Genomic DNA, 17247 nt, shown 5'->3' with positions numbered 1-17247 from the left:
TGAAATCTGCAGTTTCCTGCCTTCTGCCGCCTCTCCAAGCGTGCTCATCGCACGCACGGTGACAGAAGCACGGAGGACATTTACTCCAGTGTCACGTTTACACGCTTCAAGCACGCAGTGACCCACAGACAAACCGGTCCTTCAGAAGTCCTCTAACTTTATTGCATGCTCTGTTCCACCTGGGGCTGAAAACAGTTTCTTTGACCAAAAAGTACGCAGTGTCTCCAACAGTGAGTAAGTGTTAGTCGCCCAGTCGAGCCCGACTCTTTGCGACCCCCATGGACTGCAGCCCACCAGGCTCCTCTGTCCATGAGATTTACCAAGCAAGGATACTGGCATGGGTTGCCATTTCCTTCTCCAGGGGATCTTCCCGACCCAGGGATTGAACCTGGGTCTCCTGCACTGCAGGCAGATTCTTTACCGACAAAAGGAAAGCGTATTTCAGAACACTCAGAGGAACCCTGGCCCACCCCCACAAGGTTCCAGTCCAGCCCCAGGTGCCAAGCCCACCTGGACAACAGCATCTCCTGCCGGAGTCTGAGCTCTTCCTCGGTTGATTCACAGAATTAGGACGCGGGGCAGAGCTCCGCATTGCATTAGTGGCAATGCAGGTCAAATAACCCGCCAGCACTTGGCGCTTAGCAGGAGGGACCGGGCCGGGGAGAGGGCGCCTGGGACCCAGGGTCCTGGTGCGCAGAAGGCCTGTGCACCCACTCGCACGCACCTATCCAGTACAGAGGCTCCACGGACCGTGTGATGTGGACAGAAGCCCACGCCCCCTGCAAGTGCCCAGACCTGCCGACTCAGTGCAGAGGGCCCCGGGCAGGCACGCCCGCCGAGGGAGCACACGGGGCAGGGCGGAACTCTGGTTACTTTCATCTCTTTCTTCTTAGACTTGTCTCTGTAAACGTTTCACCTCCATGAAACACAGTGGAATGTATACAGATGATAAATAAGCACACGGGCGTGCGGGGGTGCCCATATGTATTTGTTGGCTCCGGTGCAGGGCTGGGCCACAGGAAGCCTCATACATGGCAGCACCGCGCGAAGGGGCAGACAGCAGGGCCAGGGCGTGCAGGACGGAGTGTTCAGAGGGGACCACGCCCCAACGGAAATTTCGTTCACAGGTCACCTGGAGACCCGCACCGCCGACCACAGCCAAGGGCCTCCAGTCTTTCTCCTTCCTGAGGCCGTACCAGGGGAAGCCCAGAGTCTTAATTTGAGACTGTCAGAAGCCACACACAAGTGATGAAGGGGTAGAGAAGCTTCCTTTCTATCTGGACAACATCCCAGGGCACACAGAGAGGGGGGTTCCTTCCATCTCAGTTGTTTCAAATGTCTGTGGGGCACTTTCGCATCCCAAAGCCTCGATCTGAAGTGTTCCCAAAGCCACCCCAGGCGAGAAACCTTATCTATTTTATTTTTTTTGAGGGGGGTCACTCCAAGTGGCACGTGGAACTTGTGCAGCCAGAGACCAAAGCCGTGCCCCCTGCAGTGGAAGGCCAGAGTCTTAACCACCGGCTCACCAGGAAGTCCAACGTGGTCCATTTGGTTTTACTTGAATATTTACTTATTCGCTTGGCTGCGCCAGGTCTCGGCTGCGGCACGTGGGATCTTTGGTTGTGGCGTTCAAACTCCTAACTGCGGCACCTGGGATCTATTTTCCTGACCAGGGATCGAGCCCAGGCTCGCAGCACTGGGAGTGTGGGGTCTCAGCCACGGGACCACCAGGGAAGCCCCTTGCCTATCTTAAAAGAGGGGCAGACGAGCGTTTAAGCAGGACATGAATTTCTTCTGGGTCATCGGGGCCCATGTCCTCAAACTCCAAGCGGTGTTGACATGGGATTTAAATTTTCACTCAAAGTAGAATTTGAATATCAAAGTCTAAAAATAAAGCGCGAGAAGAGGCCAGCCCTGGAGTCGCCCTACAAGGAGTGGGGCGCGTTGGGGTCAGATTGAAACACAATACGTGATGTTCTGAGCGCCTTAACCAAGACGGCAGCAGCATGAAAATTCTTTGAAGAAACAGAACTCACCCTGTGAGTCCCAAGAGAAAGTCTTATGAGCATGTAAAACCGTGTCAATTACAGCTTCAATTCGAACAGTACCGAAGGGGACGAAGCTTCCTTTTCGGCACTTCAGGAATCTGGCAGCAGCAGCCAAAAAGTATTCATAGGAGCAAATGCCACTGAGTAAGAGAAGGCGGGGCTGGCTCCCGGCGGGCCGCGCGGAGCAGGCACATTCTCCCACACCTACAGGGCGCGGATCAGATGATGGCAGCTCAGCAGTTTGGAATGAACAGCTGAGCGCAGCTGTCGTGCGTGGGACCTCCCAGCCCTTCTTCTGGAGAATATGCTCATTTCAGCTGCTAAGAATGTCCCCACATGGGTAAGAATACTGCGAAAAACGTTAGTCTCGGGAATGTCCTTGTCCCCAGTTCCTTGGCTACTTGCAAGCTGACGCCAACACCAAGTCTATCTGAGGATCCCCGGGTATACTGGGGCCTCACTGATTTAGCTCCCCTGGTTCAAAGCTTCTCTTATTCCTGAATCACTATGAAAAGTTGCCGCATGAGGCTGAGTGGGACCTTTTCATACTTAAGAAGAGCTTCCCCAGGGGCTCAGATGATAAAGAATCCACCTGCAATGCAGGAGACCCAGGTGTCATCCCTGGGTCGGGAAGATCCCCTGGAGGAGGGAAAGGCCACCCACTCCAGCATTCTTGCTGGAGAATCCCATGGACAGAGGAGCCTGGTGGGCTACAGTCCAGGGGGTCGCACAGAGTCGGACACAACTGATTAACTAACATACACATACTTGAGAAAGGGAATTTGTTTCTCTTTTCAAAATAATGATTAAAATACAGCTTTGAAATGAAGCAGTTGCTCCCTCAAGCTCACCCTGAGCAGTCCCAGGGCACCCCAGGTGAGAAAAGTCACCTCAAATTAAAGCACTCTTCTAAACAGTGGCTGGCCCCTCTCCCTGTTCATAAACCGTATGGCTCACTGCCTGTGGACACTTTCGGAAATTCTAGGACTCGAAGGAGCATGGATGCCCAGCTTCCACCATCCCTCAGCTGCCCACACCCCAGCGGACACGGGACTGCCTGGCCACTCCATCACAAACCCTCCTGCTCCACTCTCGAAACCTTTCCTCACCCCCCCCTCCCCGTCCACCTGCCCACATGCTGCCATCTTCCCTATGTTCTGGCCAAACTGCCCACCCACCCTCCTGCCACTCGCAGCAGTGACTCTCGGGGACCCGTCAGACCTGCCCTCCCCCCTGTGCCCAACAGCAGCCACGGTCCCAGCAGGATGGCTTCAGGTGGGGGCAGTCGTCTCTGCCCTCCTGCTCTGCAATGCCCGCCAACTGCCGCAGCCCCAGGGCAGTGCCCCTCCTGGGAGCCCCCGTCCTCTTCCATCACCTGCAGGCCTGGCCCTTAGACGGCTTCTCCCCAAAGATGTGCCCCTTCAGCTAACACCCGCCCCAGGGCCGGGCTGCATGTGCGGATCTGGGTGCCCAGGTCACCCTGACCTGATTCTCCTTTCCTGACGTGCACAGCTCACCTCCGTGTGCTAGACCTCCAAGTCAAGAAGCCAGCTTCTGGTTGCTTTATCCCAAGCTCCCAGTGTGGGGCACACAGTAGGTTCTCAGTCAACAGTGCCAGTGGGGCCTCCAGCTGTTCTAAGCAGCCTCAGCTTTACTTCAGAGAAACAAAGTCATGACTCAACACAGACTCTAACCTTAACTGCAGCCTGTTAGCCTCTGTCCTCATTAACCTGCATAATGTTATGATCTTTTTGTAAAGCTATGTATTCAGAAAAGCAGAAAGAAAATGAACAGCAGAATTTCACTTTTTGTTAAAAAAAAAAATTGAAGTATGCATGGAGGGTGAGTGTCGCATAAGAGAAACAGCAGTGCTGTAAACTCACCAGAATACTGACACCAGACGCTGGGAACAGGGATGAACTTCACTATCTTTTACGCATCTGTATTTATTGCGTATGTGCCCATGCTTAGTCGCTTCAGTCGTGTCTGACTTTGCGACCCCACGGACCATAGCCCGTCGGGCTCCTCTGCCCACGGATTCGCCAGCAAGACCTCTGGGGCGGGCCGCCCTGTGCTCTCCAGGAGATCTTCCCAACTCAGGGACCGAACCTGAGCCTGTTAGGTCTCCTGCACTGGCAGGTGGATTTTTTACCACCAGCACCGCCTGGGAAGCCCACCTGTATTTATTACATGTTTCCAATTTATTGTGAGGAGAAAAAAAAAGTCACGTTTCCTTGAAGAGTGGAGCTTAGGGATTGTGGCCCAAACCTGGGAGAAGATTCAGCCCGGCTGGTGGGCGGGCATGAGGGCATCTCAGCTTTCCCCGTGGCCGCACACCTGGACTGGCTGCCACCGTCCTTCGATAAACCATCTAAACCACCTAATCCCTTTGTGTCCAAAGCAGAAGCCTGGGCAGAGCTCGGGTCCACACCCCTCAGCTGCCACCAGGGAGACGGAGGGACACTTATGTCTCCCGCCAATAGTTAACTCAGAAGCTCCAGGAGCGCCGTGCGGAACGTGGAGTGAGCTGGCCTCTGCTCCCGTGTTTGGGGCCTGGCCACCCGGGCAGGCGTCTGGGCGCTTACCTGTTGATCTCCAGTGTGTGCACGCCGTACTTGCTGTCAATTCTGTACTTGCCCGGCTCCCCGGCCTGGCAGATCAAGCTGCCGTCTTTATACCTGAACAAGGGAAGCGCCTGAGTGTGAAGGCAGGTGGAGGTTTGGCCCGTGTCCCGACCTTGCTCGTTTTCCATCCCTGCCCCCGCCTGGCCCCACACTCACACACACGCGTGTGCACACACATACAGGCATCATCTCCCTGCTTCTGCCTGAGTCACTGCTCACAGCTCAGGTGGATGGGCAAGGGGAGCAGCTTCAAGAAAGGTCCAGCACCCCCCCTCAACTGTTTAAGAGGGGGCGGCTCTCACTAGACTCGGACGACCTGGGCAACCTTCAACCTGCAACAGAGCATGGGCCAAGGTCCCCTGGAACTCGCTAGAAACTCAGGATACGTCATTCCAAGAAAAAATGTAGCCTAGGTTGGTCAGGCCCTGGTACAGCCTCTGGAAGCCACAGGGTCACCGGGACTCAGCCACTCTGGTCTCACTGGGAGGAGGCTGGACAAGTGGTCCCCCAGGACCGCAGGATCGCGGCTCCCCAAGACCAAGGGCAGGCAGCTCCCAGTCTGCCTAGCCCGCCTATCAAGAAGCCAGAGGAGCCAGGTGACACTTGTCTCCTCTGCTGCCAAGAGACCCAACCCGGGACACGAGCAAAACGTCTTCCGTGGCCAGACAGGCCCCAGGGACCCGGCATGAGCAAGCGGGAAGGGAATGGACAGATATGTCAGCTTAGCAATGTACAGCAAAACCAAGTGTCGATGGGCTTAGAGACTTCATCTGCCAGTATCTCAAGGCTCCAGAAACTCTGCCCTGTGGTTCCAGGGCCTTGGAGTTTAGCGTCTCCACTCACAGGAGTAAAAGCAGAACCGTGGGTGTCAACGCGGGTCATTTCAGGGAACCTGGTTTTATTTTACTTTATTGTATTTTCCCAGCTGCATTGTGCTGCTTGCAGGATCTTAGTTCCTCAGCTCGGACTGGAACCCCAGGCTGCCACGGCAAGAGCTCAGAGTCCTGACCAGGGGATCTCCAGGGAATTCCCGGGTTTTACATAACAGTCCTCTAGACAATCAGTTGGCTCAACTGCAGTGAAATGAAACCGCTTGCCCAGGCCCCCGGGCGCGTTCACGGCTGCCTTTCCCGGTGGGTCTTGTGTGTTGTTCCCTGGAGCGGGTGCCGGCTTCCCTGCACGCGGACCTTCTCCATCCACCCAGGTAAGCAGAAGGCTGCAGAGCCTTCAGAGGCGAGCAGCCGGGCCCCCCGAAGGGCGCCCACTCACCACTGCACCACGGGGGTGGGGAACCCCTGCACCGTGAAGCACAGCTTGACTGACATCCGCTCCCAGACGGTGTGCGAGCGCAGCCGCACCAGGATCTCGGGTGCCCGGCTTATTCGATCCTCGAACCAGTGCCGCTCCCAGGCCAGCCTGTCGTCCACCTGTCCGGGGCGCGGCATGGTCAGGGCGCTGGGGGGCGCCCCGGGCTCCCGAGCACCCCACCGCCCCCGGACGCCCCCAGTGCGCGCGCCTACCGCGTGGTGCAGGCCGTGTCTGCCCGCGTGCTGCAGGGCCAGCCTGTCCAGCTGGTCCCGGGCGTGGGTGCGGGCCACGTGCACGTCCTCCTCCAGCTGGGCCAGCTCGCTCAGGTAGCGCTCCCGCTTGGCCTCCCCGTAGGCAGCCACCATCGACTGGTACCTGCTCGAGCAGCAGAGAAGGGGGAGCGCTTACCACGGGCGGGGCCAGACCCCGCCTCTCGGAGGAGAGCTTGTTCCGAGAGCTCCCCTCCGCTTGTTCCCCTCCGCACGCTCGTTCCGCGAGCCTGGGGTTACACAAAACCCACTCGTCTCCACCTGAGGCTGCCATGTCTGAGGGAATTTCAGACCCAGGTAAAGCCTTCTGAACTAGCAAATTCAGAGTGAAATAGTCTGTATTCCAGAGCACACAGTCGGCAGCTTCTTGGTCTGTAGGGGCGGAGAAGTGAGGGGCCCACTACTTCTGCAGAGGGCTGCCTCCCATGAGCCCACAGATGACCCCCGACATCCCTGCCCAGCGGGTGTCCAGGCTGCAGGCCATCTCCTCACACCCTGATCCTGGCTGCCCGGCTCCCCTTCACTCCCGGAGACTCGCCCACTCAAGTGGCTCCGCCGGTCTGCGCTGGAGACTGCGGGGGCCTGCTAAGCGGGCCACCAGAAATGGAGCCTTCTTGTCTGCAGGGATCCCACGAAGTGACAGTCACAGCAGTGGATCTCTGCATGTGCCGCAGACTGTCCTGACAAGACTGAAGGATCGGAAGTCCCACCTTGACCTGTGTACAAACTACGAGTATGGGGCTTGTTGATGGCACCACCAGCCACTAGTGATTTATAATTGAACTGGAATTGCCCCTCGCCCCAAACACCCTCACTCAGGACACTGACAAAGTGTCCCTGCTGGTCCTTGTCCAGGAGGCCAGGACCCCACCCTCCTGTGCCGAGTAATATCAGCATCCAGCTTCTGCCCTAACGACACACCCCTTGGACAGCTGTGCGAGACTGGGAGGCCCACTTTGCCGAGGATAGACAGACAGGCATCAAAGGGACACTGCTAATCGGCTGTATCTTTCGGGAGGACACACCCAGACCCTTCAGAGCACACTGGTGCCCAGTGGGCTTTTATCTCACATGAAGATCTCACAGCTTAACTCACACTGATGGAGCCACAGTTTCGTCTTTCACCAAAGACTGATTTGTCCTGTAGATTAAACTCCTGTCTGCCACAGGACATAAGGAATAAATATGTGCTTTCAGAAATGCTTGAGGCCAGCAAGAGTAGTAAATCATCACCAGGACTGGAATTCATCCAACTCCTCAAACCCCCTACGCCCGCTCCCCTCTGTGGCCAGGACAGAGTGGGAATAGCTACAAAATCTCCATGAACCTGGCTCCGCTCACCAAAACCTCCAGCTGTACTCAGGCTCACTTTGAAGGGAGGAAAGACCTTGTAGGATCTTTCATGCGGGAGATGTGCACACGAGATGTGCACACGGGTTGTGAGAGTAAAACCCTGTGAAGGTCCTAAAAGCAGCACCCAAAGCCTGGGTGCCGGGCTCCGTGGGGTGCCCTGTCCACACTGCACCCGCTCAGACGGACTGACTTTAACCCTGAGCTCCAGGGACACAGTAAGATTATAATCAGACACCAAGAATCAAAATACAAAATCAAAATCAAAATCTTGAGTCAAATTTGCTACTGCAAGAGAGCAGCTTCAAATGTTTTAGGAAAACTTCCAACAGCCAGAACTGTCACAAAAGTCATTTTTTGCTAAAACCACATGGGTCACAGTAACCGACTCCCTAACTCTTCAGATCAATACCAGTTTACTTTCCTCATCCATTTCACCTCAGGAAACTGAGGAATGGGAGCTTATGGGAGAAGATCACGCCAAGTTATTAATATAACTGGTGGTTCAAATAAAGTGATAAGGCTCTGGTCTCGTCACTTGCTGTGCCAAAACTTTTAGTAGAGTAGAGCTCTTTCTGCAATAATCCAACACATAAAAACCCAATTTCTTAATGTACACATTTTGAATTAATTCTTTGACAAAATAAGTCTTCACTTGACAATAAAATTAATTTACAGGACAACATTCCCATAAGGCATTTAAAGATAATTCAAATTTTCAAAAATAAAGGCTAATCTTTTCAGCTCTACAGTATTTTCATTAAACAGACTCCTTAGTCATAGTGCAACTTTCAGACTGAAACACGTTGACCTAAATCTCATTTTTCCTTTTGGTTTTGAGTGTTTTAGAGATATAGGGAGAAATTTCTAGAAATAAGCAGGTGAGGAGGAAAAATAGAGCAGATACAAAGCATTAAAGAAGATTCGAGTAAGCTGACCACCGGCTTCTTGTGATCTGGGATAATTTTAAGCCCAGCATTCTCAGTCGCCTGCCCCATTCCGGCAGCTTCTCCCCGTGAGCTGAGCCAGTAGGAATGTGAAGGATGAGGGTCCACAGACCCCTCCCTGCAGCTCCGTGTCCACACGGACAGCCGGCTGGCATCCTGGCCCCTCTCTGAAAGGTCCCCTGCTTGAGCGCAGGCTCACAGCTAGCTAGTAGCCCTAGAGGTTGCTGATGGAAATTTGAAAACTCCAATTCACACCTTTAGATCTCTATGTTTCCAAGTGTGGCAGTCACGTTCCCTGGGTGGGGAAGTGTGTTTAGCAGGGAGGGGACAGAGGCCTGAGGCCAGCCCAGCTCTGTCACAGGGAAGTGGATGTGGGTCCCCTGGGCCTCAGCGCTCCCCTCTGCCCGAGGGTGCAGAAAAGCCACCTCGGTCGCTTCCTTGCAGGGACCAGTGGAGACGATGGGGGTACAGAGCAAGACAGGCCGAAAACAGCCGCTCGTGGCTTTTGCTGCAGCAGGAGCCCCCCCAGCTCTGCCCCCGCTCTCCGACCGCATAGCCCCCAGTCCCGGGCCAGGGCGCCGAGCGTGGCGGTGGCGACTGGGGGTTACCTGCGCTTCCTCTCCTGGGCCTCCTCTTCCAGCGCACTGCTCATCCTCTTGGCGCACAGCGGGCAGGTGGTCCTCCCCAGGGTGGTCTCCCCCAAGGTTGTCCTCCCCAGTGTGGTCTCCCCCAGGGTGGTCTCTCCCAACGCCGCCCGGCTGGACTCCCTCTGCGAGGACGACTTCCGAGTGACCGATCTCTGCAAAGACGACTGGGCAGAAGCGCGCCTTGGTGCACGGGAGAAGCACAAACGTTTAGTTACCAACAGCACCCCTCTTTCCATACCCCCAGCCTCTCCTCGGAATGTATGGGCATCCACGCCTGTGCGTACACACCTACCTGCTCGCGCGCACACACACACAACCCGGTGTGTGACCTCGGCCCCACTGCCTGTGCCCACCCCCAGAGGTGCCCCTCTCCCCAGATTCAGCTCCCTGCCACCCCCGCCCGCCCTCTGGGGCCAGCAGGTGCCCGCCAGGCCCTTCTGGCCTGAGGCCACAGTGATGTCTATCTTAAGAGATTTGAAGCTCCCCAAGGCTGAGGGGAGGGGCAGCGAATGTTTGGCTCTGTTTATCCCTGGGATGGCAGCCGACCACAAGGGCCACGGGCAGCTCTAAATATAGGGGCCGCAGAGCTGAGGCCAGAGCCAGTGGCAGCGTCCGTCTCCTAAATTATCGCCGCAGGAGCTCACTGATGAAGCTGCAGCCTGACACTAGCCCATCAGACAGAGAGCAATCTACCTTCAGCTACCTTTGTCATTGACGTAGCTGTATTTTCTCTGAGATCAGCTTCCATCCAATCATCACTTCGCCCCTACACACCTCGGTCCCACAGGCATTCCCTTCCACGGATTTCCTTCTCATGGTCCTTGCTTCTGGGTGAGCTTTTAGATTCTAGTTCTGGAAGGTGTGTGAAGGAAGATCCCTGCCTCATGAGCTAAACCCGGGGCTCAGAACCAATCTAAGAGGACCTGCTGGGACCTGCCAGGATGTCATGCAGTAGCCCCAAAACTTTCTGTGCAGCTGGGTCAGCCACGTTCCCTCTCTGCCCTGGGCATGAGCATCGGGGATCACAGCCGTCCCTGAACCCCCAAACCAGTTCATCTCTGGGCTTTAGGGAGCCTCCAAGATCAGACACAGCTCATACTCGAGATCGGCCGCCTCATCAGTGACTTTCTTTCTTTTTTTTTTTTTCACTGATTTATTTATTTATTTATTTTAGTTTTTTATTTTTTAAATTTTAAAATCTTTAATTCTTACATGCATTCCCAAACATGAACCCCCCTCCCACCTCCCTCCCCATAACATCTTTCTGGGTCATCCCCATGCACCAGCCCCAAGCATGCTGCATCCTGCGTCAAACATAGACTGGCGATTCAATTCACATGATAGTATACATGTTAGAATGTCATTCTCCCAAATCATCCCACCCTCTCCCTCTCCCTCTGAGTCCAAAAGTCCGTTATACACATCTGTGTCTCTTTCCCTGTCTTGCATACAGGGTCGTCATTGCCATCTTCCTAAATTCCATATATATGTGTTAGTATACTGTATTGGTGTTTTTCTTTCTGGCTTACTTCACTCTGTATAAGTGACTTTCGACTTACTTCTTTTTTGCCGCGTATTCATCCAGAAGGTACCTTGTTTGGATGTTGCGGTACGACTGGTCAAAGTGCTTGTGTCTCTTTTGGTAGAAGGGCACAGCAACGAGAGACATCTGGGCGACTCCTGCAGGAAAGAGCAACAGGCAGAGCTGAGGCCCTGCATTTCCACTGACCAGGCTGCCGCAATTCCTACACGAAAGTCAGCTCCAGCTAACTAAACCCTTCCTAAAAGGAAAGAAGGGAACAAAAGGAAGATTCTATAAGAGGAATTAGTGTTGGACACCTATTAGGCCCCCTGGCACCTGACTGCCTCTCTTGTTTGAGTCCATAAAAAATGAGAAGACTGAGCTACACTTTCCACTTAATTAATAAACTCACCCAGTGTCTACAGATGACCTAGTTTGTTCAGGCAACACGGAAAGCAATGCGAGTGATAAGGATAAAAATAACTGAAGCACAGGTCAAAGAAGTACACAGACACTTAGAACCCGTGCGAGGAGGAGACAAAGCAGAGAGAGGCACGAAACCCTCGGGGAAGTGGGGTGGTCGCGGGAGTGGGGCACGTGGCCCTGGAGCGCAGCAGCCAGCAGCCGCCAAGAAGGCGCCATTTGAGAAGAGCCTCTCTGGGTGGGGAGGTGCCGGTGGCCGGAGGGCAGGTGAGGGCACCCCTGGAGCAAGGCGAGGCAGGACACAGGGTCGTAGGGTCCCAACAAGAGAGCTTTCATTCTGCAAAGACCACAGCCACGTGCGGCACATTCAGCATCTGTGCAGGGGCTGAAGCCACTCCTGACTGAAGGGGCCTTGAGAAAGGATTGTGTCTCCAGGACCCACCCAGGCCCACCTCTCCAGTGGCCCGGCCCACTCACCGGCGACCTGTCAGCTCACTTCATGTGGGGAGCAGGCCTGGGGGCAGAGCCCAGCTCAAAGCCCGCAGGGTGCAGGAAAGTGAGCGTGTTTCGGCTAAATACTCCCCAAGCAAGAAGTCTGCTAGAGCAGCGGTCCCCAACCTTTTTGACACCAGGGACCAGTTTTGAAGAGGACAGTTTTCCCACAGACTGGAGGGGGCAGGGTGGGGATGATTCAAGTGCATTAGATTTACCGTGCACTTTATACCTATGATCAGCTCTTCAGATTACCAAGCGTTAGATCCCAGACACAGGGGCCCCCCTGCAGCGGGAATGTGGGGGTCTGAAGCGGGGCATGTTAGCGGCGTGTGCTGCACATGCCGGCCAGGCTGGTAGCCCACCAGCTTCCCAGCTGCCTGCCTCTCTGAGGGGCGCAGACAGCATCCCCGAGGCCCTGTGGTTGCTGACCTCCAGACAGAGGGGCTCAAAGACCCCCTGAACCCCAGTCCACTCTCATCTTCTGTGTTCAAACTGGAGTGATCTGGCTTAGAGCACAGCCCACAGGACAGGGTGAAAGCCGAGGGGCAAGCGCGGGGTCCTGCCTGCGGCGGGCCCCCCACTCCACACCGCCACCCACAGTCCTGAGCGGAGGCGAGGAAACATTCCAAACACGGGTCTGTTACTCGTCTGGGACTTAAGCAGGTCCCTTCAGACTGTGATCTCCCAGAATCGCGGAACTGCAGAGCTTGGAAAGGTCCTTGAGGGTCAGCCAAGCTCCTGCCCTTGGGGGAGGATGGGCAGGCGCCCCCGTGGCCAGAGAGGGGGCTGATTTCCCAAAAGCAAACAGAAACGCCCTGTGTGCACACAGAAGACCCGGTCCAGATGCCACCAGACTGCTCTTCCTGGACCTTTTATACTTTTCTACACTAATTCATCTCCAAATTCCCTCCTAAAGGCCAGCTAGTCAACCAACCACCACGGATCCCTGGGGTCGGGCGGGTGGCACGTGGCGTACGTCTGACTGTAAACACACAACGGAAACTTCCGCCTAAGGGAGCCGATGCAGACGCAGCCGCTCCATCCCACCCAGCTCTGAAAGGGATGTCATGACGCTGAGGTCAAGTGCGCAGGTTCCGACACCTGCAGCCCTGGGAGGGACTCGACCCTCCAGCGCTCGGCGTGGCCTTGGCGCTCTTGTTCTCTCTCTAACCCGGACCTCCGCCTGAATGTGCATGCTTCGCAAGGAGGAGCGCACACCGACACCAGCGGCCATCTGTGCCTGGCACACTAGTGTCTGTTGTCATCGAGCTTAATTCTGTAGGCAGGACGGGGTATCTGAAAGCACGCGCTTATCATTTTAATATCTGCAGTCCCTCAACGGCATCCCTGGGATTTTCCAATTTTCCAGAGAGAGACTCAGAGCGAATCTTCAGGGAAAGTTTCCCCTCTAATAAGGCATACATTCCATCTCTGGAAATGGGTTGCTGAGTCCATGTGTTGGGGGCCAGGGGTCACCACTTGGAGCCAGCTTTATCTCCGAGACGCCTTCTCCCATCGACCGTGCACTCGTGGGGAAGAGTCATGCAGCAGAGAAGGCCAGGACGCCCTGTAGCTGCTGCTGCACCGGCGTCCTGTCCCATCGTGATATGTACATGTCTCTGCTGAGCTACCCGTCAAATCTGTCGCCTTTCTTGGCAGAGGGAAGAGTCCAAAAATGGGCAAGGTGACAGGGGAAAATAAGCTGCCAGGATGTGTTCAGAGTGTGGTAGCTAGCGCCCCAAAGAGGCAGCCGCCCCGTGGCGGGACCCCGGTCCTGTTCAGAGCCAGCGCCCTGCGGGCTCTACGTGCAGTGGGCGCCCGGCTTGTGCTGGGCTGACGGGTGGCTGGCGAGCCCACTCTCTCCTGCTGTGGGCGAGCCCTCTGCGGTGATGGAGACACAGGGCTGCAGTGGAATGCTTGCCCTTCCCCTGCTCTGACTGTGGACTTGCCAGAGATTCGTCTCCCAGGACGTTGGGGGCCCAGCGATACCCAGCCCCCAGCCCACGTGCTTCTCTGTTCACTGAATAGACATCCTGCCCAGAGATCCAGGAGGCTCCCCTGCATCCACCCTGCCTACAGCGGGCGCACCTGCCCATGCCAGCCAAGCCTGGACCCTGGCCTGTTGCGTCTGGAGGATACAGAGGCCTTGGGGATGGCTGCTCCCGGCTGGCAGTGAACTCCTACCTTTGTGCCTGCAACCCGTGCTGGTGGGACTGCCACACAGCCAGAGCCCATGCCAGGCCCTGTGCAGGCACCGCTCGGTGGGCCTCGGGCTCTAGAACCTGCCTGACAGTGCCCGTCCCTGCCCGCCCAGGGCCTGTAGACAGGGGGAGGATGCCCATGGAAACGAGCCTGCAGGCCCAGTGCCTGCTCCAGAGTTGTGGCCCCGGGGTCTCAGGGGACCATGGGGACACAGCCAGCTGCCCTCTGGGTATCCCCCAATAGGAAGGGGTGATGTGCTGTCTGCACAGACCTCCCTCCACTTTCTCCTCTTTAGGAAAACAATCCCCGCACTGACCCCTCAGCCGCCCCCAGCACAGCCTAGGGGAGTGAGTCCCGGGAGAGGAGGCACTGGGGCCAGATTCCAGCTCTAACCCCGCCGCCCACCCGGGTCAGCATCCTTCATGGAGAACAGATGGGCTGGAGTAGGGGGCAAGGGACATTGGGCACACCAGCGGCCCCAGCTCTATGACCGCCAGAGACAACACCCCACTCTGACCGCTGACCATCCTCCCTACCGAAGGCACACAGTCAACCAGTCAACCGTGGTCAAAGCACACGGGGTTCGCTGTTTTCAACTGTGAATGAATTTACACAATTCGAGCTCCGTGCTCTCCTTCTGTCCCGGTTTGAGTTGCGACCTTTCCTGAAAGGAAGCCATCTCAGGTGATGAAAATAAGCCGCCTGCTCCCGGGCTCCCGGCAGCAGAGCCGAGCGTCCGTCTGACCTGGAGCCACCGCTCTCCACCCACGGGTGTTCCTAACACGTTTGGGGATCGTGACCCTGAAATGAAACACGAGCGTCCTCGGGCGTAGGGACGTGCCTCCGTGACAGGCTCCACCCTGGTCCCGTCCTGTGAGGACGGACCGGAGTCATCACCCGTGTCCCTAGAAGGACTTTAATCCGTGTAAAAGAAGTGTAGTAAAAGAAAGTGTGGTTTGTGCAGCTAAAGTGGTCAGAGTCCACGTCCACGAGCACAGCAGGTGAGAGCGCCTCCAGAGAAGCAGAGCACACAGCCGCCCCCACCCCGCGGAGCCCCGCCCCCACCCCGCGGAGCCCCGCCCCCACCCCGCTGAGCCGGCCCCCGCCCCGGCTGCTTTCCCTGAGGCTTTCCAAGCTACTCAGCCCAGAAGTCAGTGTAACAACAGAGCACAGAGTAGCCCTTCAAATCCTGACCCCCGACGCAGCCTGACGCCTCACGTCTGGCAGCCAGATTTTCAAGTGTTCCCCAAATAGCCTCTGAGCCCCGGGACTGAATGTCTTAGCGGCTCCCTCCTTGCTGCTTCAGTCCCCGGGAGCTGGTCCACACCGCCCCGGCGATTAAGCAGGATCAAATTAGACGGAGAAACAGGATAAGGCGCTGCTTCCTGGACAGGAGCACTGCCCTCTCCAGCAGCCCAGCGGCCTGCCTCAGTTTTCACAAACGGAGAGACTAGAAACAAAGGAGATTATCCGGGGATTTCATCCCGCAAACTTTACCCACTGGTTTCCTTGTCTCCATAAGAACACGTGGGCCAAATTCCCTAGTTCAGCGTGAGCTTCACACAGATGCCCTGCGCATACGATCCAACCTCAGTCTAGGACAGAACTCAATGAGCTTTGCCCCGAGTGCTCTTGGAAGCCTGTGTTACTGCTGTATTCATCAGGGCAGGACCTTAGATCAGGAGATGGAGGGAGATCAGCATTTCTGGGTTTCCTTGGTGGCACCGTGCGGCATGCAGGATCCTCCCCGGCCAGGACCAGGGCTTGAGCCTGTGTCCTCCCATGGGATTCCAACCACTGAGCTCACACCTTCCTGCCTCACTGCTCCCCCACCCCCACACCCCAGACCTCCTGGGTGCAGGCTTCCAACCCCACTGCCTTCCTCTGGGGCAGCGTTTCAAGAGCATGACCATCACTCCGGCTCCCTCAGGGGAACCGAGGGGGAATCGTGCAGGCTCATAAGGCACGGAAGAGCACGGGGAGCAGCCCTCTGCTGTGATGGGAGCTCTTGGAAACAGTAACTAGAAGCACGGAGCTGTCCCCTCCCGAGACGCTGCAGTCCGGGTCAGAGCGCAGTGGCCCTGGGCACTCTTTTTGTCTTAAGAAAATATTCAGTTTTATTTCACACCACTTCAAACCTGCCCTCTCCTGCCAGAGACTCTCATTTCTGAGGCTCCAGAAAGTTGCAGACATCCATCAACCGACTGGGGAACCTGGAGATGCTGCAAAATCCAGGCTAAGGTGCGAGGGCTGGGACGGGCTCAGAAGTGCCTAACAGCATAGAAAGTTTCAAATCCTGGCACAGAAACTCAAAGTTTGACTCCAACTCTTGGCTGACGTTTGTCTGTGCCGAGTGGACTGCTCTGGTTCACCTTTCTTCCCCCAACACCCACTGGGAGTTTGAGTGCGGTCAGCTCCTACCCACGCCTCAGTCCTCCCTGCCCAGCCTCCCGCGAGCAGAGGAGAGAAGAGGGGACTCACCACAGGAGGGGCTGGCCGAGGGGAAAGGGCTCACAGGGCCGCAGGATCTGCCGGGGCAGCTAAGCACGGCTGCCTCCTGACACCCGGCCACGGTCCATTTATGGCCGAGGAGATGCTATTTATAGACCCCGGGACGCCTGGCCCCACGGGGCTACCTGTGTCGTAAATCGTTAGCCTGATCTCAGGAGGGAAAAAGTCCAGTTCAAGTTGGAAAAATGGAAACTCTGAGAGCATCCGCTCACACTCAACAGGTGTGCCTTTCACACTCAGGAAACTGAGGCAACTGACCCAGAAAAGGAGCGTGGGCCCCACCCCCTGCCCTCCTGCCTTCCCCCACCAGCTTCCCTCTGCACAGGCGTCCACAGACCTATTTCCAGCACTTTTGAGCTAAAGTCTTCCGGTTCATGAATGGACGCCCCTAGACAGCTCTCTCACAGAGAGTGGACTGCAGTGAACACTGAACCATTGGGGCTCCAAACCCCGAGAGGGCTCTGAGCTGTGGGTGCAAGGAGGTGGCCTGGGCGGGGCGGGGGGCGGACAGGGGAGGTTCTGGCTGGGTTTTTAAGTTTATTTCAGAGACGACTCCAGCTGGGAGTTTCACCCCAGGTTTCATCCTGGGGTTGATTTACCCAGAACTTCCACCTAAAAGAAGATCCATGCCTAGTCGGCAAGTTACGTCTTATTTATAGTTATTACCACAGGCGTGCGTGGCATCTCACCCGCCCAGATGACTGCAGGGTGCCCGTCGTTTCTTGAGGCCCGAGTCCAAATATAAATAACACACGACTGGCACACTCGAGCCCCGGCCTCCACTTGGCCCCCAGCGCCGAGAGGAGGGGCAGTGGGGGACCCTGGTCTCCGAGGCCCCACCCAGCCGCAGCACCAGCCCCCAGGCTGCTGGGCCAGGGGGCCACGTCCCCATCTGTTGAGT

General features: G+C 56.3%; 1 protein-coding gene across 1 annotated transcript in view; it reads right to left on the bottom strand.

The window, feature by feature from the left end:
• Nucleotides 1-16587, bottom strand: part of MYOM2 (myomesin 2) — a 67094-nt gene extending 50507 nt beyond the window's left edge. The window contains exons 1-6 of the mRNA XM_069573173.1: nt 16317-16587; nt 10753-10873; nt 9155-9373; nt 6193-6355; nt 5942-6099; nt 4634-4726 (exon numbers count right to left, since the gene is read on the bottom strand). Coding sequence (XP_069429274.1) covers nt 4634-4726; nt 5942-6099; nt 6193-6355; nt 9155-9373; nt 10753-10862 — 743 coding nt within the window. The 5' untranslated portion in view covers nt 10863-10873; nt 16317-16587. The remainder of the gene's footprint in view (nt 1-4633; nt 4727-5941; nt 6100-6192; nt 6356-9154; nt 9374-10752; nt 10874-16316) is intronic.
• Nucleotides 16588-17247: the final 660 nt, after the last annotated feature.

The sequence above is a fragment of the Ovis canadensis genome, chromosome 26, assembly GCF_042477335.2.
Source record: "Ovis canadensis isolate MfBH-ARS-UI-01 breed Bighorn chromosome 26, ARS-UI_OviCan_v2, whole genome shotgun sequence".
Taxonomy (NCBI): domain Eukaryota; kingdom Metazoa; phylum Chordata; class Mammalia; order Artiodactyla; family Bovidae; genus Ovis; species Ovis canadensis.
This window is presented reverse-complemented; position numbering and strand designations above follow the sequence as displayed.